This window comes from Cynoglossus semilaevis, chromosome 4 (assembly GCF_000523025.1).
Source record: "Cynoglossus semilaevis isolate Cse_v1.0 chromosome 4, Cse_v1.0, whole genome shotgun sequence".
Lineage (NCBI taxonomy): Eukaryota > Metazoa > Chordata > Actinopteri > Pleuronectiformes > Cynoglossidae > Cynoglossus > Cynoglossus semilaevis.
In genome coordinates this window covers 7,321,349-7,347,140 of record NC_024310.1, presented here as the reverse complement: position 1 = coordinate 7,347,140, position 25,792 = coordinate 7,321,349, and the positions used below count along the sequence as shown (strand labels likewise).

General features: G+C 39.7%; 1 protein-coding gene across 2 annotated transcripts; it reads right to left on the bottom strand.

The window, feature by feature from the left end:
* gpr4 (G protein-coupled receptor 4) lies at positions 1-21,456 on the bottom strand. 2 transcript variants are annotated; one of them, XM_017031846.2, is made up of 4 exons: positions 21,290-21,456; positions 2,698-3,431; positions 2,138-2,402; positions 1-1,755 (listed from the first exon to the last, which is right to left on the bottom strand). In XM_017031846.2, exons 2-4 carry the CDS (start codon positions 2,824-2,826, stop codon positions 1,034-1,036), a joined length of 1,116 nt encoding a protein of 371 aa, XP_016887335.1. In that variant the 5' UTR covers positions 2,827-3,431; positions 21,290-21,456; the 3' UTR covers positions 1-1,033. The 2 variants fall into 2 exon arrangements, with proteins under 2 accessions (XP_016887335.1, XP_024910919.1); XM_025055151.1 differs by lacking the exon at positions 21,290-21,456 and adding an exon at positions 7,504-7,673.
* Between the last annotated feature and the right edge of the window lie 4,336 nt (positions 21,457-25,792).

Genomic DNA, 25,792 nt, shown 5'->3' with positions numbered 1-25,792 from the left:
AACAATAACTTTCACACAGCTGGGATTAATGTTAATTTTATTCCCCGGTTGTTGTAAAATAAACTAATGTTAAATCACAACAGCTGGGTTTCCGGAAGGAAATAAAAAGGCTCACATTTAAAGAAACAGTATTTTATTGTCAACTTCCTTTTTTGTCACATTTATCATTTGAGGTACTTGATGACTTCACTCCTCCCATTAAAACATTTTTGAGTGGTTACAATGCTTTCAACAACAATACAGATGCTCTGTACCAGCTTTAAATTAAACATCTACGTTTTTTTATTTCTGCCCTAGGTGGCACTATTGGGTGTCCAACTCAAGATTTTAACATTTACACTTTGCGCAGTCGGTTCTCCAACGCGTATAAATCTAAAGATGGCTTCTCAAAATACCCATAAAAAAACGCAAAAAAAAAAGAAATCTGCTTAAATAACTATACTTAAATATCCAACAGTTTCCCCCTCGGCCAGAGAAGTTCCTGGCACAGCAATAAATACCCCAAATATCCCAGCTTTCAGTGTGTTTAATAAAACATAGTCTGATGGTGTGCGGCTCTGACACTGATCGACGTCAAGATCTTCTTAGGGGATTGGTTTCAGAATGCGGTCCAGGCTTTTATTGTCCACTGAGACCAGTCTGTCTGGGAATCTGGTGTCACTTTTCCTGGACCATCGCCAACCAAAAAGAAAAAAACAAGTGGTCCAATCGTTTGGCTGCTCTGGGTGAAAAAACAAAGAAATCTTGTTCATGTGACATTATTAGCATGTAGAGTTACGATGCAGAAATATGGCACAACTTCAAGTCAATCATTTTCAGATGAAACCAAATCAGTTATTGACCACACTGATGTAACGCCCCTGACATTTAGACCAAACCTTATAATCAGTGAAGACTCCTTCCATCAGTCACTTCACATTTCTGGCCTGTCACTGTGCCATTGGGCAGGGCTTTTACACCACACCTCTACGACCATGGCACATTAGCCACGGCCAATGAGATTAGATGTAGGACCTGTGTTTGTGTGTGTGCGTCACTTCCTAACACTGAGGATGGTCATCTGGAGACACTCCTCCTTCAGAGCCACCAGCTCCGTCTTGTAGGTGGTTGTCTTGCTTCCATCAACGTACACGCAAGGCTGCTTCTTAGTTGACAGCGGTGTTTCCATTGTAACCGAGCCGCCATTCAGTATGTCAGCGTGCAGCGGCGAAGAGGAGGAGCCCTTGTGGCAGGCCACGGACAGTAACGCAGAGAGAGCGCGGCCCACATCGTTCCTCGCGCCCTCGTTGACAAAGCAGTACAGAATGGGGTCGGCCACGCAGTTGAGACTGGTGAGAGCCAACGACACGTGGTAGGCTGCAAACAAGCTCTCCTCGGAGCCACAGTCACACGGCTTCCTCAGGAACATCACACTCCGCACCAGGAGAAGGACGTGGTACGGTCCGAAGCAGAACAAAACAATCAGGATTAAACTCAAAGCCAAGCGTTGAATTTTGGCTTTTTCCTGTTGTTCAGTGGAGACGTTACAGCGTATCGACGAGAGGATTCCACGGTAGGCAACCAACATGGCAGTCCAGGGAGCGAGGAAGCCCAGGAATGTCCGGTAAAGGTTCATCCCTGCCACCCAGTCCTGCATTGGATACTTCTCAAAGCAGAATGTGTGGTTGAAGCGGTCCTGGAACAGCTCGTCATGGAACAGAGGAGCAGAATTAGCGATGACCTCAATGATCCACACCACTCCACTGACCAGCAGAGCTGCATGATGGGAGATCAGGGGAAGATATGACAAAAAAAAGTTAGAGTTCATGTCAACTTCAACTGAACAATACAGGCTCAACTCTCACTGTAAACACACCGCTGGCTGTGTGTACAATATATACGTTGTACTGTATCAAACATCAACATGTTAGTCAGGGGCCTGGGGTATAGAGGGCGACAACAAAATACTTTTACATTTGAATATGATGATTTTATTTGATAGACAAGCATAAAGGCATCTCTGTGTTTGAATGTTTCCTATTGGACAGAAAATGTTCCCAATAGACAATAAACATAGAATAAATAAACATAATAAACATAATAAACACTTATATATTTTTTAAGACAGATTTTCCTTTGACACTGTTTTTGAACGTACCTGTCTTGATTCGTCGAATCTTAGCGAAGCGCATAGGATACGCCACGGCCAGATACCTGTCAAGTGAAATACAACACAGGAAGGCGATGCTGACGTAGATGTTCGTGTAGAAGATGAAGCCAAACAGCTTGCAGCTCTCCTGTCCATGAATCCAGTCATCGTGCTGCAGGAAGTAATCGATCCACAGAGGCAGAGTGGTGATGTAGAGGAGGTCAGCCACTGACAAGTTGATCAGGTAGATACCGAGTTCATTGTGTTGGCGAACCTAGGGCGAAAACAGTGTTATAAAATATAATCATTTTCTAGTTTCAATTTACTTATTTACTTAGTTTGAAATTGACTTAGTTTGAAACCTGGGGTTGTTTAGTGGAACAGTGTTGATACACTCGCAGGAATTGAAGAAAGACACATTTTCAACAGCTCTCTCTCTCTCTAAAAAACAACTGCTATATATGTGTTTTTTTATTACATTCAGCACTTTACTGCCCTCTCACCAAAACAGAATCATTACAAAAAAAGTAAATAAAAATAATTAAACAATGTGTGTGAGTTTTTCTCACCTGCATGTAGGCGGCCCACAGGGCCATGCAGTTGGTGGGCAGTCCCAGAACTATGACTATGATGTAGAGTGTGGGCTGGAAGAACTGGTCCACCTTACTGTCCACATCACAGAAAGAGATGTTGCACATGTTCCCACTCGGGACACTGAGCAGCGTATGACTTTGTGTTCGTAAAGACTCAGGTTTGTGACGGCTGCACAGTTTGCTCTCAGCTCTGCACGTCTTCCTGTAGCTCTTTCACTATATTCCAGATACGACAGGTTAGAACTGACATGCCGACACTGGTGTCCTGCTGGGCGACCACACAGCTGCCTGGGTTGGAGTGGAGACTGGCTGTATATTTCATGGTTTCCGGTTTTCAACACTGCCCTTCTTGCTGGAGGGCATGGTGCGACATGATTCTCCCTTGTGCGGTGACTCCGGCTCTGCTCCTCCTCAGTATGAAAGCAGGCAGTAAAAAGAATTGAAGGTGTGAGGGATAAAATGTGTTGTAATAAAAGTTGCCTTATCAGCACTGTGCCAGGCCTCCTGGGCCAGGACTGGACCTCATCAATCTTTTGGAGATTAGTGGTCTGCCAGGGATAATGTGAGCGGAAGCAGCAGTGTGTGTCTCTCAAGGTCCTGCCACACTCAAGGCTCTCAGAGAAGCTTGCAGTTAAATACAAAAATGACTGAACGGAGCCTCAGCAGTCTGCAGTTTCAGTGTCTTCCTGGAACATCACAGCTCCTAAAATCTGCAAGAAAGACAGAGAAAGATTATATTTATTAAGACGTAAAAACAATAATCTTTCAGTAGGAAATCAGATCTGCTGCACAGATGATGATTAACCACCGTACAAAAACATTAAGGAAGAGGCAACCTGGACATATGCTCAGTCAAATCTCTTTTGATAATCTATGGCTTCTAGTCAGCAGCCATGACACATAAGAAGAGATTACATGGTGTTCATCAACATGACAGCAACTTAAAGGAAAGGTGTCAAAATGTAATTGTTTGTTTTACAGTAATACAAACTTTAAATTTCTAATCATTTGTGTTGTTACTTAAAGACTGCGATATTAAAAGATGGAAAGATGAAAATTGTATAACATTTTGCTGTTCAAACTATATCACGGGTATGAATGCAAGATAAGATGCAGGGCATCAAATACACTTAGACAGTGGCGTCATCAGCATACAGTAGGAGAAACCATACCTACATGTATTCACTTGTATAACACTCTGTCAATGCCTCTGTGTTTTCACTAAAATCAGTGCTGGATGATGATGTGATGTAGAAGTGACACTCTGGGCCGCTCATGAATCAGTGTCATACACACACTGTATAATCTGTTAGAATAAATAAGGGACACATTGACACACCACGCCCACGATAAGTCATTACAAATGTGTAAATAGAGGACAAACAGTAAAAGTAAACATGACATGACATGGTAGGTAGAGAGTGGCTTTAACTGACAGACAATCAGTTCAAAACAAACAGCAAAAACAATGTCAGCACTTTCGGTTGAGGATCTGCTAAAGCACGGGGCAGAGGTGGATTAACTGTCAGTAAGATTTAAAGAGTCAAAGAAAGCTACTGTGCAGAGGTCACGCTGTGGATACAGTAAGACGACCTCTACTGGTGAACTACAGACACGGGAACCATCAATATTTTTAGGGCTGGCAGTGTCCAGATAAAACAGACAAACAGGCCTGACATTTGCTCCTCTGCATTGTTTTGGTATTGTTAAAAACGCTAAAAAATCACAGCTTTGAATTGAATTAGCAAAACAATCAGCCGTGAGGAAACAGTGCGTACATCCTGGTTACAAGTGTAAGGAAGTGACTGTCTCCGTGAAGATCGGAACAGGAAACATACTGAGGGATCATAATGGGAGTCACCAGTGTGGAACAACGATTCTTGTTGGACTCCACTCACTCCTGACACGTACGCACACACACACACACACACAGTCAAACATGCATGAAAGGGTAACTTAAGGTCAACAGTGACCTTAGTCTTTGTTTCAGGACCTAAACGGTGACCTTTCATCACAAAATCACTCTCCACCATCACTTGTTCTGTAGATGTCAGAGATGCATTATCTCAGAATAAATTACATTTATAACACATATTTTTATTGTTATTATTCATTATTTATATAAACATTATTCACTGTGCTATTTCGCAGTATTCACCTGACATTCAATAATTTTCCATCACCTTTTTCGCAGAATTTTCTGAGTGGTTTCATTTGTTGTCATAAAAAACATAATCTGTTTTGTCATGCATGATTGGAAAAGAAAAGTTCAGCCTTTTCATCATGGAAAATCTTACCTTCAGAAAACACAAATTCTCCTTTAACCATCCCGTCCCTTGACCAACAACATCTAGACCGACAGTAAGACCAACTGAACTTTTGCGCCAAGGAACTTTCTTAAGATATCATGTTCACAAAACAGGAAAGGGTGGACAAATGTCCCCACAGACCACCTCAAAATAAATTGCCTCTGCCCTTGGCGAAGAAAGTCTAAAGACGCAAGAAACGGTGATCTTAAAATACTACAGCACAGACCTTATTGTTCCAGGATTCTTATAGAATGCAGTTAGATACGAAGGATCACAGCAGCTAAAGATAGTGATGTTCTCAGATAAAGACCAGAGTCTATACAATGGCTCAGGTCAGACAGACTAAAGTTTACATCCAAGGGCAGCGAGCGCTATATGTCATCTGACGATGCACGCCATCTTCACTTTCTCAGCTGAACTATATCCTTTACTTGTAGTGGTTTTTTTATACTGATAATCTAGGAACCGCACTTGTGTTTAGGGACTGAACAAATCCAAACCACAATTCACACATCTTTGAACAGAAAACACCATCGCATAATCTCCTCTAGTATAAACCTACAAATGTCTGGCTTTATCATTACTTTTTTTTTTTAGAAATATTTTCGTTGGGGGTTCAGATGACATTATACTGACATCTAGTTGCGGCCGAATGTATGTGTATGTGGAGGATTAACCTGTTGGAAAGTAATGAATAAATCTAGAGAAATTCTGGACTGAAAGTAACAGCATTGGTTTTCAAAGATAACAGTAATCTTCATTTTCTTCTGGAAGGTCAGCTAAACAGGGTCATTCTAGGGCAAGAGGGCAAGAGGTCACAGCTGGGGAGACAGTGTGTGAGAGTGCGAGGAGGTGGGGGGGGGGCAGTGTGTCAGTGGATGTTTACAATTGAAGCCTATTTCAATCTGTTCTCTGCCATATGTCCCAGCACTGCAGTGTGTGATCGGCTGCCAGAGAAGATCAGGTCACAGAGGTCATACTACACACACACACACACACACACATACACACTGAATACAAATACACACACACTGAATACACATACACATACGCAGAGAGAAAAAGTACTTCCTCTTCTGTTGGTACTGTTGGGTTGAGAATTGTGATCCACGGTTGGATTTGGAAGATATTTCAAATTATTTACCTTTAAACAGCAATGACAAGTAATGTCAAAACTGGAGTACCTGAAGAACCACCCCCCCCCTCACACACACACACACACACACATACACACACACACACACACACACAGGGAGAACATGCAAACGTCACACAGATCAATTACATGCGAACCAGCAAATCAATGCTTCTCTTGCTGTGAAGGCAAACCTTCAAAGAACAGTTTCCGCTGTGTGAGTCAACAGTTATATATTTATATATATATATATATATAAAATAAAAAAAGAAGTCTACACTATTTTGGTAATCAGCAATCAGATTGATGTTATTTGTAGTCTTAATGACATCTGAGTATCTAACCCCTCTGGAGCCATAAGACCAACGGCCCAGTTTGTCTTTGGACTCCAATAACAGTGGAAACATTTTCTTCATACACTAATGTTTACTGCCTGATCTCTAATGGGAATATTTGGTTCTGCTGCACATACTAAATGCAAAATAATCAACCCAAATAAACAAACCTAAATCCAGTGGACAATATAAGTTGGCATTTAAGGTCGATGTTGACTGGAGGGACTTCACAGCTCTCACTAACGTTTCTTGAGTTTGGCTCCAACACGGACTTGATAAATCAGGAAGACCGTGAGAACGTCTGGAAATATACATGTACAGCTAAGTGGCTCACAGTTCAGGGCCCGAGCTGCTGTGATGCGTTCAAGTTCCTGGACGTTTTGTGTCTGTTTCAGGATTCTGAAAGAGGCCATTTGAACCGTCTGATTGTTGTATAAATGACAGAAAGTCTGCAATAACAACGATCATCACGTGACCAAAGCAGCTGCATAAATAAAACATATATAACTTGATTTTGTATCATGGAAAAAATGCTTTGCTGAACGTCTGTATCCACACAGTGTGCTGAATAAATGTTTATTAATGTAGAAGGGAGAAATATCACGATCTCCTGGTAAGATTAAAGCCAATAATTATTAGTTATCACGATCTCCTGGTAAGATTAAAGCCATTCAGTATTAGTTCATATAGAATTAAATTCAGAAAAACTCAACAGTGGACTCATTAGAAAATTACAAAAAATCAAATTTCCTGTTGCGCAGGAGACATTCAACAATATCAACATTGAATTTATTTTTTGTTCCTCTTTTGCCTAGTAATAACATGTACGGTCCTTTAGCCAAAACCAAACTTTAGAGGGAGCTGTGCTACAGTTAAACAGTAATTTTAGACTGAAAGATGCCATTTATTCTGTGTGACTCGTTGTGTGTCACTGATTAGTGTTTTGTATGAAACCCAGAGAGCACATTTTGAACGCTTTTGTGAATGGTTGTTTTGACTCAACTGAACTGATGATCTGTCTAGGTTGCACCCAGACTATCGTACTCGCTGTACCCAATCAGAAATGGAGAATGACCTACCACGGCCTATAGAGAAAAACAAAAAGAAAATGTGTGGAGAAAAAAAAACAGTTATTAAGCTTAGCTATATTTAGAGGAAATGAAGAGGTTTTTTTCAACAGTTAAATGTAATTATATTTAGAGGAAATGAAGAGGTTTTTCAACAGTTAAATGTAATCGTATGTACGGTGGAAGCTTGCAGACTGAAAGTAGACACAATGACACACAAACGTGATTCGATCATGCTGGAAATACAACTGTTGACCTTGTTGCTGTGAGGCAACTGATGTAGCCACTATTCCTCCGAGCAGCCTTTACAGCTAACAAACTCCGAATGATGAAACACCAGGTACTGTATACCATTAACAGTAACAGAAACAGATGTTTACACAGGTATGTAAACCTTTGACAAAGAGAGTTGAACACAATACCAAGAATATACAGCAGCAGAGGTAAACAAAGGTCAAATGAAAGACGACCTCCTCACCAACAAATGTTACTTGTTCTCTCTGTGTGTGTGTGTGTGTGAATTTGAATATATGATCGTAGACACTGCACAGTCATGCACTCACTGACGCCTTGACTACACGTGTTGTTGTCTGCTTCACCTGCAGCTGAGACAGTGTCAGTGTCAGCCTCCATTACCTAATGTGTTTATAACTGAATGCCTTCCCATTCACACAGATCGAGCAAATGAAATCTGAGCAGATAATTGGTGATGCTCACAGTTTGGGCTGCTGCTATTTTTAAACAGATGAGTGGTCTCAGCCGGATGAGGAACAGACCGCGTGACTTCAAAATTCAAAGAACCCAAAGTGGCTAGAGCTCAGTGTGCACTCTCGTCACCTGAGGGTTCTTCATGTGTGAAGTCTACGCTGCCATGAAGGTCAGGTCGTAGGAACTGCTGTTCTCCAGTGGGAAATATATAATATATGAACATCATATATTATACATCATAAATGAATGTCATTTATGAACATTTTTGTTAGAAAATACATCATATATTATACATCATAAATGAACATTTTTGTTAGAAAAATCGTCATTTACATTTTCAACGCCGTAGAGGATGAATGAACTGCACGTACATGTATGGTAAACATCCACATATGCGGGTTACAAAAACACTTTCCCATGTTTTTTTATAATTGATATTGCAATAAAGATAAGAGAGATCAGATTAGATAAGATTATACTGGGGGATACACAGCTGTGACCAAACATTTGACTTCACACAACGCTTTATGGAAGTGAGACTTGTTTCAGGAGTTAAAGAAATATTGCATTTATAATACATAAAACCACGTGATGTCACACACGTCTTCTATAAAAACTACTTCTAAGAAGTCTAAAACCTTTGGAGTGAATAATTAACCAGTGCTGCTGTTCTGATGGTGAACGCTGGCAGTAGATCTTTTTTTTTTTACTAGATGTGTGGCAATAAAAACCCTGGACAGCATCACTGTACAGAGTGTAGAGAGCGGAGCTGCTTCTCAGGGAAAGGCCAGATGTAAAGCCTCCATATTACTGAATTAATTACAAGAGGTTTAGTAATGATTGCGAGCGAACATTGTGCAGAACTCAGCTGACTGTATCACCACCAGAACCACATCTTTCCACCACATCACCCCGATCTCACAACAACCCCACTGGCTCCCCATAAAATCTCAGGTCACCTTCAGAATCTTGTGGAAATACAGTACATTCCAAGCCAAACTCCACCAACTTAAACCCAAGTTCAGCTTTATAATCTTGACACACACATTCTCACCTACCTTCTTCATCTATGGGCTTTAATGGAGGGTGTGCTTCTACTAGTTTCAATACTGCCATCTACTGACTCTATATTCTCCAGTAAACATTTATACACCTGACTGGGACTGCCCTAAAGCTCAGGGAAGGAGCCAATCAGACAGTTCACAAAACCTTTTCCCAGAATTGGCAGTGTGTTGTGTGCACAAGAAGTTAACTTCTCTGCTGTGTTTGACGCAACAGTTTTATTTCTCATAAACCCAAGGTGTGTGACCTGTGAAAACATACTTTGCTTTCACCATCCCTTCAGTCTAACGATTGCTCTTATCAAAGTGTTTCTAGGAAAAACACACTTAAATTTGGTTAATTTTTAAAGCACTCATTCTTCTTGTTCTGTATAGATTTATCTTTGAAAGGATGAGAGACAGACGTCATGTCCCTGGCTTTAGGCTCCCAGAGTCAAGCCTCCCGAGATGGGAGGTGAGGGGGGTTAGAGTGTGGGGTCCTCAACTGTCGGAAGACACAGTGGCTCCCATGAAATCACAATTCTGATAAACAAGAAAACATAGGCCATATGGGGAAACGGGAGGATGAACTTTTTGGAAGATTTTGCAGTATCCCCCCCAGGTGGCAAATAACACGCTCCTAAGTATGTTATTTTTAAATGAAAAAAAAAAAAAAAGAAATGACGTCGATGGAGTGTGTTTCCCTCATGAGACGTTCCACAGGAAATCAGTTGTTGCATCATCTTATGTGGAACTGAGAACAAATCTGTGATCACATGACGTACTATGATGTAGTGTGAATGTATGAACTTTTTAAAATGTACACCTTCACTCTGTATGTCCGTGTCCAACCGTTGATAAAAGGAGAAAGACGGAAGAGGAAGTAATGGTCTAAAAAAGATATTCTTTTGTGTACATTAATGTGAGCAGAAAGGAAGAAAGTAGGATGTAAATAAAGGATGAGGGGGCGAAAACAATGAAGGAACAAATAGGTGAAGACACAAAGATAAAACCGAAGGAAATGGGAGATAAATTAAGAAAAAGGATGGAGGGAAAACAAAGGTTAAAGAGCAGATAAATTAAGAAAAAGGATGGAGGGAAGGGAAAACAAAGGTTATTGAGTCTAATAATGCTGACAGATGTGACTGTGGTATTAAGATATACTAAAGTACATGTATGTGTATGTTGTGCTTATTAAATATCCACATCAGTAAAATTTGAAAAACGAAGAGAAGGTGGTGACGACAAAAACAAAACAATTCTATGAAGTTTCTTTTTTTATCAACAATCTGACAACAAACTGTCAGTAAAAAATGTGGTTTTAGCGGTAGCATCTCTCATCACAGACTGGCTCCAGTTGTTATCTAAACAAAACTTGACTTGTTCAGTTGCACCTCATGAATGATTTCTTTTTTGTCATCAGTCCTGTCGAACCAGTCACAAGGCACGATGATACCATCTGTTGGTGATCGGAGAATATGATAGGTGCAAAAGCATGCAGGCACGATGATACCATCTGTTGGTGATTGGAGAATATGATAGGTGCAAAAGTAGACCAGCAACTCGTACACTCCCGACAGGTAAAAACACCTTTATTTACTGACTCATGTACTGGGTAAAAACACCTTTATTTACTGACTCAAATAAGAATCATGTACTCTGTTTTGTACTGTACATTCTACAGCCAAAACAAAATGGCCGGCCAACGAACTTTGAACCTAATTTTGGGCCGTAACGCAAAATGTTTGCCACAAAAACAAACCAAAAAAATCTTTTCTTTTTTTTTTGCTGGTCTTACTAAAGCAATTTTCCTTAATATAAAATAGAATAAATGACATGTTTTTGTCTTTGGGTTTGTTGGCCTTAAATGATCCTGTCATTGAAAAAGCAACAGACAACCTGGTACTGGTTGGTTTTGGTTGGTCGGGGTCAAAAAAAAAAATTCCAGGACATTATTTTGTTTGGACTGGATATGAAAGCATGATGCCTATTTAGAGTATCAGTCATCCAGGTCGTTCTGTCCTCAGTGATGTCAGAGGGACTGGACGTACTTTAAAAGAACATTTATCTTCACCGAAATACTTATACACCAGGCCTCTCAGTTCAGAAGGCAGGGTCAGTCTTTGTCCTCTATCAACATTTCCTCCAAATGTATAACATGTCTCATAAACTCTCCTCCTCCTCAACACTCTGTTTCCTGCCTTGGGAACATTTATCGTGTGACTGGAGACTTTGATGGATCACAGAGCAGTTCAGATAGAAGAAAAAAAGTTCTAGTCTGTCCCTCTCACTATTTCAACAAGGTTTAATGCTTTATTTTTCACAATATGTCAGTGATATTAAACAGCAGTGTTGATGAATGTTTGTCACCACCGCCGTGAATCCCACCCCAGGTCAGTGTTATAACAGTGATCCGTCAAATGGGTGATCTTGTTAAAGGTGAGTCACGGCAGGCGATGACATCAGATTGGGTTACAGTGAAGATGATTGGTTATATCTGGACCAAACCAGCAGACTGTGTTATTAGAACGGCTCAGTCTCCAGCCAGGTAATCAGTTTTTCTAATATCACCAGAGTAAATTGACCAATCGCTGCCTTTGACTTTTGCATCATTTTAGAGCATGAGTCAGCACGTGTCGCACACGTCAGCAGTCAGTGACATTCACTGACTGCTGACGTGTGTGACCGAGTTTCCTCCCACTGTCCAAGTCGATGCAGTCTATTTAGACTTTAAAAAGTGTAAAATACCAAGAAAGCAAAAATGTCCACCATGTCCCCCGACAACCCAAAACAGACGACCTGTCACACCAAACACTTCTGTCTGAATCAAAGCTAATGTATTTGCCCGACTCCATTACTCTCAGCCAGTGGCTTTCAAACTTTTTCTGCAGCGTCCCCCGTTTTCTTGGATTAGACTTTGGGATTAAGTCAAAACATTCATAGATAAGACTATAAAATTCTAATCCTTTTATATATATATATATATATAAATATATAATATATATATATACACTATGCTGATTGAGAAAACTAAATAAATTAATAATAAAAAAATCAACCCAATTTTCACTGATGCAACACAAATTAAATCCTGAAATTAGAATTATTTTGCCTTGCTGCTCCACCAATATATCTCTGTCACATATATATATCTCTGTCGTATATATACAGTATATCTCACACAGGTGGGGGGAGAGGGGCGGGGTTGAAATAAAAATATTGAGAGAGTGTGATGTTGTGCAGTTCAGGTAGGTAGAACATAGATCTGCCTCTGTCAGCACAAAGAAAAAAGAGCTTACATTCCATCATCAACACAGCTGAGTCACCGAATGACAGCAGAGGTCACCTCTGTCTGTGTGTAGTGCGCAGTGTGCAGTGTGTGTGTGTGTGTGTGGGGGTTAAGAAAGAGAGGCAGTAAATAGAGCTTAAAAAACCCAAACCCAATAGTACTACCTACATTCGAGAGGCAGTAAATAGAGCTTAAAAAACAACCCAATAGTACTAACTACATTGTCCCCTTAAAGATGAAATCAGGCTGCACTGCTCTTTACTACGACTAAGTCACACTGAAGAGTGGGTTCATGTTGCATTGCACTTGCATTAGTATTGTCAGCATACAAGTCTCTCAGTACCATTAGTCACTCAATGATCATAATACTGCAGTAGTAGGCCTTATACAGGGTACAAGTGTCCACACCAGGTTTTGCAACAGTGAACAACACCATCATTTATCACGACTCTCAAACAGGTTTTGTCACATTACACGGTGTACTTTAAACTGAAGCTTTCACAGACATCAGTCCACAACCTCACATCACGTGAGCACAATATGCAGAAGTGCAGCGGACGACACAGTAACATCAATCATTCCTCGACTCTGTGTAGAACTATGTTTTTTAATGAGTCCACCGCCACGGCAAACGGAGACACCTCTCTGTGTAAACACACATCAGCAGTAAAAAAAGAGGAAGAGCAGAGACAGCAGCTGTGGTCAGTTCCAGGGGTTCTTTACACAGTTTTGGTGACATTCTCTTCTAATTCTAATGTTGACGCCTCTATATTGGTTTTATTTCAAAGAAACACTGATTTTTACTGCATCAAATATTTTAGCACTTTTGAATGAAATATGAAAGTTTTTTTTTCCACCAGGACTATAGGAGTATGTAATGGCATTAGATTCTTGTGCGACGCGGTGTTTTTCTGTGGTGTTGTGCACAGTGTCATTGTGACTCGGTGGTTTGTCGCTACGCCTCAGACAAATGATGTTCAAGTCAAGGACCAGGTGTGAAACTGTCAGCAGTTTTAATGACAGCAGACGAGAAAACCTGTAGTTGTTACTGAGCCGCAGCCAGTCACACAATTACCACCGTGTGTGTGTGTGTGTGTGTGTGTGCAGAGACACATTAACTATTTACACTGTATTGACAACAGTGTCTGAGGCAGGTCGCAGGTTCAATTTCCCTGTAATTAAGAACTTCTTTTTACATTTCCCATAAAACAGAATAAACATATGTGTAGAAAAATGTTGATAATTCTGTTTTTAGAAATACTTTGCCTATATTATTTGCAATTCAAAACATTTTTTCCCAGTCCTGCAGGAATCAGCTGTGAGTTTCATCTACTAAAGAAAAATGCAACATGTCGTTGCCTCTCTTGAAATGTCAAAATCTCCTATAAAAGATGAACTGGGCTGATTAAGTTTCAAGTAAAAGTTACCGTGATAAGAATTACAACAAGTAAGAAAAAAAATCTCAATGGTTGGGGAAAAAATTAAAGAAAAAGAAAGAAAATGAAATAAAAATGGAAACACTTTTATCATACATATAACTGGTGGATAAAACTAGAGATCTTTATCTGGAAGTGTGCTCAAAAACACACTTCAGCTTAAGTCACTGTCTACAACTGTTTGGTTTCACCTCTAAGAGTGTAAAAAACATTTTTTTTCTGTCTTTAGACATCATTTGTATAATTTAATATATATATATATATTTATATTTATATTATAATTTAAAAAGGTTTTAGGCAAGGTGAGGATTAAACAAGACATGTGTGTATGTGCGTGTGTGTGTGTGTGTGTGTGCTTGTTCTCTGGTTAGCAGTTAGAAATAGATTAAGACTGTGGTTAGGTTTGTTAAGAGTTAATAATCTGAAATTGAATGAAATGTATGAGTCAGTTAAGGGCGTAATTGTGGTTTGTCTTGTGTGTGCGCGCATGACAGGCAATTTTATTTCCACTCTTCTGCAAGGACATGGCTGCTTCCTGTGGCACTTCCTGTTTGCGCCTTCTTAGTTCCTTTCTGGTAGAGTTCTGTTATGTTGTCCAACTTGTTGGCACAGGAACTCTAGTCTTTTTGATCCTCCATTAAAGTTACAGACACCGTCCCAAGTAGCAAACTGAAGCACTGCCAGTACAGACAAACAGGACAAGAATTAATCCTGAAAATAGACCTGTCTGTCTGTTTGTTTGTTAGCCGCCTGTTTACATAAAGCTGTTTGTCGAATCAAGGTTTTCGAAATCCTCGCCGTCAAACAGGCAAAGGCTCGAAATATCTTATACCATAATTTACCGTCACTGTTGTTTCCTAGCAACAGAGCAACGGTTGGATTTTGTACAAATCAAAAAAATCAATCAATAATTTAATGCAACATAAAGTGCACTGACACAAAATATCAAGTTTCAAGTGTCTTATTTTCAGCACAGGTTCTAACGTCCTGTGACATGTATTCAAATGTGTGTGTCAGATATACGTATTGTTGTTAGCTAAAAATGATACATCAATGCTACACAGTGCAGATGCAACATCTCCCAGGCTGAGATACTGTAGGTCGACTGGTGGGTTGCTTCATTGATTGTGTACTAATGGACACAATTACAGGTTCAATTTGTAAGAGCCTCTGACTTCAGACAGCAGAGTCAGAGTGGCTTTTATACAGTAAGTACGTGAATGTGTTTTCAAACGTATGTCATGGAGTCCAACCTTCAATTAACCAGACCTAAAAATATTTCATTTTCATTTTTTCACCCACTGACAAAGACAGAGTGTTTTATGTTTCGGTAGAGAGATAAACAAAAACAAGACAAGTAAACAAGTGCCAATGCAAGAACTCAAAGAAGCAAAGGTTTACCTTGGTAGAACAGAGAGAGCACAGGATGGTATAGATGTAGACGAGATGGATTGCTACTTTTATTTCTTTTACTTCCCAGTGTGAAAGTGTTTGGTTGAACACAACCATGATTCACTCACAGGAATTGAAGAAACAAAAAGATCAGCATCTTAGAGACCATTCAAATAAATAATAGTTTTCAGACAAGTTAAGTAAAATTGTATTGACGCTACATGGTGCATACAGTAAAGGGACTGGGTTAGTAGTAGTTTATAGGCCAATCAATTAACACAAGTATGAATTAAGTGACAGCTGAACATTAAAAGTGTTTAGATAGTTTAATGTAGCCACATTGTGGGTGAAAAAATAGCTAAAAATTCTTACACACCATGTAGCTAAAAGTAACTGCATGTACAGTTTGCAGGGATATACAGTACATAGTAATAAGGGCATAAACAGGACATCAACAGGTGAGATTAAAGTTTTTAGTTCAAATTATTTCAGTGTGTCCTTGGGTGTACAGTGTGAGACAAGTGATGAATAGACCTTATTAATATAGTCTGTATATGTGATTTACACAGTCATATGTCTGCAGGCGCTGCCATCAGAGGTAATTATGGGTTCAATGTCCTATACAAGGACAGGCTGACTACAGTAGAGGAGCTGGAGATCAAACCGCTGACCTGTTGTTTTTAATTACCTGAGACACTGCTCCACCTTCTGAACTACAGCAGCTCCTAGTTTACTCTGAACTCTTACTTCATTTCATAATGTATGTATTTATTATGTTTAAATTTGTCAAAATGACCCGGTTTAAAAACAAAATCATTCCTCAGCCTGTGACTCATTAAGGAGAAACAAATCGAGACAGAACGACTACAAAATTCGACATCTGCTGAGCATTAAAAGGAAACTGCTAAATAAAAATTGCCGCATCACATTCATCGACACTGACTTGTAAGTGAACAAAGATGTCTTCGTTACAGACAAAGCACAGGGCGGCAGCAGGTTTCTGCTGATGAAAATAAGCTCTCGACGCTTTAAATTCAAAAGCTGAGTCAACCACGTGTAGGTGGCACAGACACACCAACCTGTTCAGGAACCTCCAGCTGAGCCAGACACTGTTACTTAAACACAGCTCTGGATCCTGCTCTGTGTATGAATGTATTTGGAGTCTAGGGTGTCGGACTTGAATCACTCTCATCTCTCCTGCTGCATGAGTCAGTGGTGCGATTAAAAGACAGCAAGCATCATTACCATCATTACCATCTGGAACAACCACCCAATCAGAAAAGACATAAATCTACAAAACGACATGAATCTCTGTGAAATGGCAAAAAAAATTGCGAGTTTGTGAGTGAGAGTGAGTGTCCTGTTGGTCAACTCATCAATCAGGCTGAAGAACTTCTAGATTGAGACGTCATTGCGAATTAATTGCAAGAAAAATGAGTGATTTATACTGCATAAACAACACAGATGAACATGATAAGATAAAAAATGAAAACACTGAGTGATTTATACTGCATAAACAACACAAAGATGAACATGATAAGATAAAAAAACACCTTGTTTTCATCCTGTGTAGGTTCTTTTTTCATCCGCTATTTTGAATCAACATTTTTTAATTCAAAGCTGTGTGAGAAGAACTCGAGCTCTGATTAGTAGATAAATAAGGCTGCAACTGTCTGAAAGCGCCAACAACATCAATATCTCGCTGACAGCCATTGTGCAGCTGGAGTACAATACAGTGTATACGCCTCCGCCACAGTGATGTAGTAGTGGAGTAGTAACACACTCCACTGGAGGCAAACACGCAAACCTATCTTCAACATCCAAATGTAATTATAGGGGATGGACGTTATTCATGCGCTGCAGTGAAAACAGGTTGATGAATGTCGCTAACATTAACACAGGACTGGACCTGGACGGGTTTAACGTCGCCTAGAATTTATTTACCAGCACTCACTAATTTATATTTAACAAATTAGTTTGTGCTGTTATTCCTACGCAGCGTAAAACGCAGCACAGACGTGGTGAATTAACTGCATGGTGTGTTTCTGCACACTGTAGGTATTTTCCCACTTTTCTATAGGTGGAGCTCTGTTTTAGTTTTTTTATTTTGGTTTTTTTTTTTGTTGTTTTTGTTTTCCTGAAATGCAACCACACGTCAGACGACCACTTCTGCCCTGCCGCTTTGTTGTAAACACTCTAAATTAGGGAGCATGTGTGCCAAGCCAATGTCTTCTCTTCAGCACCAAAGAAGTCCATTTTCACACGCCGTTGTAAATATGAAGGCGTTTGGTGTTTGTCACTGTCTGCAAGAGTTTTCTCTTGTTTTAGCGACTCACTCTCTTTGTTAGCGTTACTTTTCTTTGTGAAGCTGTTTGAACGCTGCAGTCTGTTTCAGCACACGTGTGTGGAGTGCAGCCGGAGACACAAAAAGAGGTATTAGTGCTGAGTGCCTTTGTACCATGGAAACAACGACACGCCCCTGCTCTTCTGTGTCACTGGTACTTTACTGTTGTATCAAATATTTTTTGATGGTGGGAATCAATTATAAAAAAATTAAAACATTTGATCTCTACAGTAATTAAGGTTAAAAAACCCATTCATTATCCCATCTCTGTCTCTGCTCCCAACAATCTTAGTTGGAGTTCAGACTGCAGGGGAAACAATAGAGAAGACTGGGCAACCATAGATCACATATATATATATAAGAGAGGACAGAGCTAATCCACTGACGAGGCTGCAGAGGTGCACCACTCAGTCCATGTTAATCAAGGTAACGTTCACATTCACAGTCAGTCAATAACGTCAGTCAAGCCCTGTCAGTAAACAAGGCTGTCAGTAACACTGACCTCCTGCTACAGTGGAGATATGAAGAGTAAACTGGACAGGACGGTGATGATGTTCTGGTGTGCAGGTGTTATTTCAGACACTGGCTTTTAGTCACACACACAGAGACAAAGCAATAAGATTGTTTTTGGTAATCCCGTTGCATTTTTCTTTTCTGTACTGTGTTCCAAATCTTGTTGAGATGAAGCAAAAGGTTAACAAGCCCTTCAAACAGAGGTTTTTAAAGGCTAACACAAAGTAATATAATGATCCTTTGCCTGGAATGGTGTATCGATCCTTGCTTGTCTTCACTCTGCGGAAAGGTTGCTGCAAAGTCACAGGGTTGAAATAAATAAATAAAATCTGTATTTAGAATGCAGATCCAGTTCAACTAAAGACACGACACACATCCAAACGTCAACCTGTGTCCATCACTCAAGCAGAACGGAGGAAAACAATTCAGTGGAACAGATGACAACATCATCACCTCCTAAACAACAATCCTAAATCAACAGAAGCTGTGATTGACATCAGCTTCTTGTTCCGTTACTGTGTGATGTGATTATGCAGTGCCGTGGGTGTTGACTTCTAGTCAGGCTAACTGTTAGCTGCTATCACGGCGGCTCTTAATCACAGTGATTACTTAACCACAGCAGCTCTTAAATGCTGCTTATCAGAACACTGCTGAAGCAATTACACTGTCACAGCTCTCTCTCTCTCTCTCTCTCTCTCTCTCTCTGCATCCACTATCACCTCTACATCTCTATATCTGTCACCTACACCCAACTATTCCTCTGTTTCACAGTTGTTTGTCTTCTTTCCTCTCCTGTGCACTGTTTGTACAGATCAAGTGGATCACACCATCGAAGTTAAAGTTATATTTACATGTTTCTTGCTCTTGAAAATCTCAGTTACATTAACATCACCCTGCAGCCAACTGCTCAGTCCACTTCCTGTCTACATCCCATGTAGAGACATAACATCACTGTCAAGTATTTAAATACCTCATAAGTGATAAGGCTGTGTTTACCCTAACCCACAAAGAGGCTCATATTGAATTATCTGACCATACGTGACCAATGTCTGAGTTATTTATGACAGTATGAACTTCCATTCCATGTGTTTGTAAATTGAATACATGTTTGATGTATTTATCTCTGAACAGTGAAGTCTGAATTTCCATGTCCCATTTTATCTAATCATTTGAGTGAGGCTGATGTCACAGTCCTGTGGAGGAGGACGCAGCAGGCAAAATGTAAACAAAGGATGAAACATGTGTGCAGACACTGGGGACGGAACAAAGGCTTGCTCGCTTCCTGGACATGAGCGAACCTAGTGAAGTTTCTGTACTTTTATATACTTCCTGGCACTGATTGAAATATTCCTATTCAAAATAATACTGTAAAAGTTGTTTTTTCTCTTTAGGATGTGTGTTATAGTTGTTATTAGCTTGTTACTATATTTGAAGTAAAATCATTAACTGTTATTTTTGCTGGTCATCTGTCCCAATATTTACCTGGTCCGTATGACCACAGCAAACTCTACACCCAACCCAAAATGTCTCATGTCCGTGTCCATAGACTATCTGGGTTCAAACTTGGCATAGATAAAATAAATTACTACATCCACAGAACACTGAACAGCAATAACGCCCCCTACGGTATGTTATGTAACTACTTAACTGTGAAAAGAAAATGACTCAATGATCAGATATTTAAGGTGGAAAATACACCCAATATACTTATTCATTAAAAATAATAAACAATACTTCTGCATGTCTTTGCATCTTACCACTAGGGGTCTGTGTGCCCCTGGTTTGGATAGAGTGCAATAGCAACACAATACAAGTTGTGTAAGATGATATTTACTCTGTGGCTGATGATAGGACAATGATAAAGCTGTCATCAGAATCCTACGAGATCGTTTGGGGATTTATAACATCAGGTGTGTTTTCCCTGCTCCTCACATAACACTATGAAACTGGGATCACATTTTACAATTGTATCTCCGACATAATCACATTCTACATAATCACATTCTACAGAATGTTCTACAGAGTTCTACAGATAGAACTAGTCTGATGATACCTACGTTGACGCAGGTTACTGGGAAAACATTTCAGGGCTCGACTGTTGAACCAGCCTGATACTGAAAATGCTAAATCCATTTCCATTAGGGTCCATGTTGTAAACACACAGAAATCACTCATGGAAGTGCTGCCTCAGCACACTCCTCCAGTGTTACTATACCACAGATGTGTTTGCAGAGAAGTACTGGACTAACCTATCTTTACCTGTGGAGACCTGGTCGACCGCACACAAAGAACTAAAGGGTTTCTCTAAAACGGGACCACGGCTGATTCTGCTCCACAATAGAACCACTTCACGGTTCCTGCACACTGGCAGTGTATAGTGACACAACTGGCTAATTTAGTTGTTCGCCCTCATCATTTATTAATGGCCTGAGTAAAAACCTTTGGAGCAGTGAGAGACAAACAGTGACCTCTGCTACCAGCTCGTCCACTGCACTAATGCGGTCGGACCTGGTTCACTAGAAAGTTCATGCAGTGAAGAAGTGGAAGTGATGCGTCAAGATGAGTTGGAGAGGGAGGAAAAAAAAAATTAAATGTATGACGTCTTCATCCTTCCCTGACTGCTGAGTATGTGCTGTAGAAGCATTATCCTTCTCCATGACTGTGGACTGTTTAATCCACTTCATAAACACTGGGCCAACGTGCTGTAACTGACTTCTATGGGATGTGAATATGCTGACATACTGACCCGAGATCAGCAGCTGCCAACCAAGACAAAGCTCCAGAAAGACTGATATAAAGACTAGATAGATAGATAGATGGACTTAATGACACATTTATGAATATTTTTTTAGATTTTTTAAATGATTTGAGATAGGAATGCAAAATATGCGGAATTACACCCGGTTACATGCGCACTTGTGTTTGTATACAGTACAGTAAGTCTATAAACATATATATATATATGAGTATACGACGCAGCTAGAGCCGCTCAATACTCACGCGTTCCTTTTCTCCTCCGCTTCACCAAGCGTAAAGGTTATCCAGTCAGATACAAAACAAATAACATAACAGAAGGAACAAGTCAAATCATTTAAATCAAACTCGGTTCAGAGGCAATACTGCGTGGTTTGAACGAGAAGCGTCTGGAGCGAAAGTGCCGGAGTACCAAGCAGAGAGGGAGAGCGAGAAAGAGAGGGAGGGAGGGAGAGAGAGAGGGGGGGGGCGGGAGAGAGGGAGAGAGAGAGAGAGAGTGCGTGTGTCTGTGTGAAAACGATCTTTCATTAATGTTGTGACAATACATATACATACAAACGAAGTCATATATTTCCCCAATTTCATGTCCCATTATTTACTCGTGTGTCCGGAACTCAATAACATTTTTAAAGAGAAGAACCTAGAAACTGTTCTACGGCTGGTGTCTGTGATTAAGTATTTCTCAAGAAGTAAATGGTGTTTTCTTAAGAAAGATGGATTTTTCCCTCTTAATGACTAACTTTCCTCATTTGTCTTCCTGATGCTGTTAGTCATCATGATGACTCTGCTTTAAATTATTAACCAATGGTAAAATAAATTATAAAAATAAAAAGACGATAATGAAGCAGATATGACAGATATGACACTGCTGTTTTTTTTTTAAAAAAAGCAAAGTGGAAAATGTTAGTATTTTAAACGTATCCTAGCATTACTTATGCAGTTTTTAATGTTAATAAAAAAAACTTTAGGAAAAAATCTTTGTTAGATCTTTACATTGATAGTTTATGTATCGATATATATATATATGATAACTATATGGCAAGGCTGTTGACTAGAAGTAAACATTTTCTAGACAATTCATCGTCTTGATGGCTTGAATCAGGTTTGCTAATCACATACAAACAAAGAGAAATGACTGGACTGGAATGTAAGAATCAGTGTATCATGCATCGATCGCCCTTTATGAATGGAACCATTATTCCTTCTGCATGTGCAGAAACGTGAAGCCCTTTTGTCAAGACAGAGAAACTTGTGCAAAGTCAATATGACAAATTCGACCAAGTTTCAAATTTGACAAATGCCTTCCTTTAAAAACACAATTATAACATTTTGACTTAGAAAGGATAAAACACAAAAGATGACAAAATAATGGGTGGATGATAAATTGTAATTTATTTTTGATAGGTTCTAGAAACGTTTTTAGGTCCTACTGTTTCAATAAGATTTAAGTAAAATGCTAGCCAATGCTAGGTCTGTCTCCACAGAGACCCGAGCCTTCTCTATACTAACCTCCTCCTCTGCAGCTGTCGTCTCTTTAGTCATTAGTGTGCCATTAAGAGTCAACTACTCATCCTGCTTGTTTGCCTTGTCATTAATGCTTATTTCACTATTAGCCATGGAGTCCCTGCTGTTTCTGCCCAATTCTAGTTCATTCCAGTCTGAACACGACCACACACACGTGTTCAGACAGAAAAGGAATTTCATTTGATTTGTTTATGACCACATTAACAGCAGTCTAACATTGTCAGGAAAACATTTGACTAAAAACACCGTCCTCTGCCCAGTCTTCTATATATTTATATATACATCCTCCTTCAACCACTTATTGCTGGAATCAATAGCAGCAGTCATTGGCCGAAGGTGTGTATCCAGGGACACGGCAACGGGACAGGGAACCTAGGCAACTGCCTGGGGCCCCAAGATGGAAACTGCCCCCTGACATGGCTGATACTGGTTCATATTGGACCAATAATGAATGCCTGGGAGGGTGTCTAAAACACCTCTACATTTATATACTGTATATAAACTGTATTGTATACTGCATCATTATGTTTCAACTGGGAATCAACAGACTCCACAGTTTTCTAAAACCAGTTTAAATGTTGTTGACATTAGACCAAAGGCTAGACTAGCATCTGTAGCTATCAGCTGTTCTATGAGAGAAAACGCTTTTGTTTCTTTCTGTCAAATACGATCGCTACATGATCAGAACAGCTTTTCTGATGTTGTTATAGATTTAAACCATGCTCAGAAACTGAGGGATGACTTGAAGTACAGTACATTGGTATCAACACCAGATTAGACTTTATCATCTCTCCCAGTGACCTTGTGTGTAGAGCACTCAGTCGGCAGAAAACATTTAACTTACGACGTGTCGGACCAATCAACAACCACACAAGTTAAACCTGAATTCTCTTGAGTACACTGAACATTGACTGGACCGAGGAACCCGCAGTGACAATCAAGGAGGAACGTACTGTTAGAGCCTCAGTGTTCAGCAACTTACAGTGTTTCTGAAATGTGAACGGAAATGAAAAAAGAAATAAACAAACTCTGCCCAGGAAGGTCACTGTGTGTTCCTATGGTCAAGATTTAAATAGATTTTAAACAGAAGTTGCTTTTGTGAACAGTATAGAAGTCTCACAGACTCAAAAAAAACAAAAAAACCAACAGCAGCATTGAATTCAATTAATACCAAGAGTGACTGAGTGCATTATAACAATATAACAATCTACTCCTGGTCTCCACAGTTAGTCCTTAGCAGCATTTTAGGCTTGATAACATTTTTGAGAACTCCCACAAAGGTGGGTTTCTTGGAAATGTGCTACTCATCTGGTGTCTTTTTTTTCCCCACAGCTTTCATGTGTTTGCTTTTTCATTATTGATGCCTCACTATCAACCCATGTTCCTGCTGTTTCCGCCTGATTCCAGTTTGTTCTGGTTGGGTACGATAAAAGGAAAAGTATTTTTTTATTTATTTTGCCTGTATTCAAATTACCTACAATCCTGACATCATCTTCTAAAAAGTCTTTGTCTAAAATGACCTCCGATCATTTTTCCAGTAACTAAATATAACTGTTGATGTTTACAGCAGGGCAGTCAGGACACAATCTGTGGTCAAACGACGCCAACACAGGAAGCTAAACTCAGTATGAATAACAGATTCTTGTGTCCTGGGAAATGAGAGATGGTGAAATCCAAAACTGAGCGGGAAACAGTTGACTAAATTGTGAGTGGAAATTCTATAAGTTCGCAATATCTTTATGCATAATGAAAATAATGAAAAAAAAAATATTTAAAAATAACAAGATACAATTTCATTAAAATTATTTTAGTTCCTGAATGTGTGATGGACTTTTTTACTGCTGATAATGTATTAATACCCAGGAAAGTTTTTCTATACCAAGAGGAAGTGTTACTCACTTTAACCAACAAGAACATGGAGGTGGGTCTTAGACCGCTGCAGCTCTCACATGAACAGAAACATAAAGTTGTTGTACTGTAGCCCTGAAGATGCCTGTTTTAATCAATAGTTCAAATATTGTGGCTTTTTGGCCTCAAGGTATTTTTTTTTTGTTTTATATTGCTTTTTGGCCTCAAGGTAATTTTTTTTATTTTTTATATATGGCTTTTTGGCCTCAAGGTAATTTTTTTTTATATATATATTTTTATATTTTTATTCTTTATTTTACAACAGATAAAAAGCTAGTGGCCATTGACAAAAAAACAAACTTTGGTTTGACTATAGGTCGCTCCTAAGTATAAGTCGAACCAGTGCCCTCTAGTGGCAGTTAGTGTGAAAAAACGACCATGCCATATTCCATTGGAAGCCCCTCATGGCCATAATAATGTGAGTGCAGCTGTGAGAGTGAAGCTCACTGTTTACATTTCCCAGATTTGTTTTTTTTTACTTTTTGTTTAGGTTCACACTGCCCAAGTTCAAGCTGTGAACTCCTAGAAGCGCACACGGCTACTTGGAATGATGGATCAGACCGCACTGATGATCAAGGCATTCATGCTCATTGTAGATGGTTCACAGAAACAATCTGAGCAACATTTACTTGTGCTTGCAAGCAAAAAAAATTCCATTTGACCCATAAATGCTTTTCTAGTCGTCCGCTCAGTCGGCAGTTTCACAGCTGCTTGGGACGATCAGTGATTTGTGAAAATCCCATGTGCTTCTTAAACAGCGTCCAGTAGAAACCAACAGCACATAAGAGCGTTTCATGTAAAGAGGGTTTTTTTTCGTTCCTCTGCAGGACAACCACCAGATACTCAGTAACGCCTCATACATCAACACATTGCTCAGCAGGCCCCGGGCAGCAGACCAGACCTCCTGAGGATACGGAGAATAGACGGTTGGACAGCATCTACATACTTGACCTTCACTCTTCTCTGAGCCTCATCCCACCCACTCCTCAGCTTTCTGGTTCTGCTTTCATTAGCTCTGTGATCTTCCTGTCTCCAGCCACTTTCACATAGAAAAATAAATATTACAGTAATTTATGTGTGAACTCGGAGAGAGCAGGATATGAAGTTTACCTCAGTTTAGACAACCACTAGCTTTTGAACTCAAAGGGTGAATTGATTATGAAATGACGAATGATGAATTTTCTGCTCCTCATCATTGTTCCCTTGTAAAACGGTTTACTCAAATTTCTCTAAAAATCTACAATATTTTAACCAGTTTCAGTGAAGTACAATTTAAAGATGTTTGGGTTCTTATACGTGTAGTATTCAGACGATGTT

Excerpts from the sequence above, each read along its gene's own strand:
- gpr4 (XM_017031846.2), bottom strand. The coding sequence starts at position 2,826 with ATGTGCAACATCTCTTTCTGTGATGTGGACAGTAAGGTGGACCAGTTC. Across the intron at positions 2,403-2,697 it reads TGTGGGCCGCCTACATGCAG|GTTCGCCAACACAATGAACT; the intron begins GTGAGAAAAACT and ends TTTTCGCCCTAG. Across the intron at positions 1,756-2,137 it reads GATTCGACGAATCAAGACAG|CTCTGCTGGTCAGTGGAGTG; the intron begins GTACGTTCAAAA and ends CCCATCATGCAG.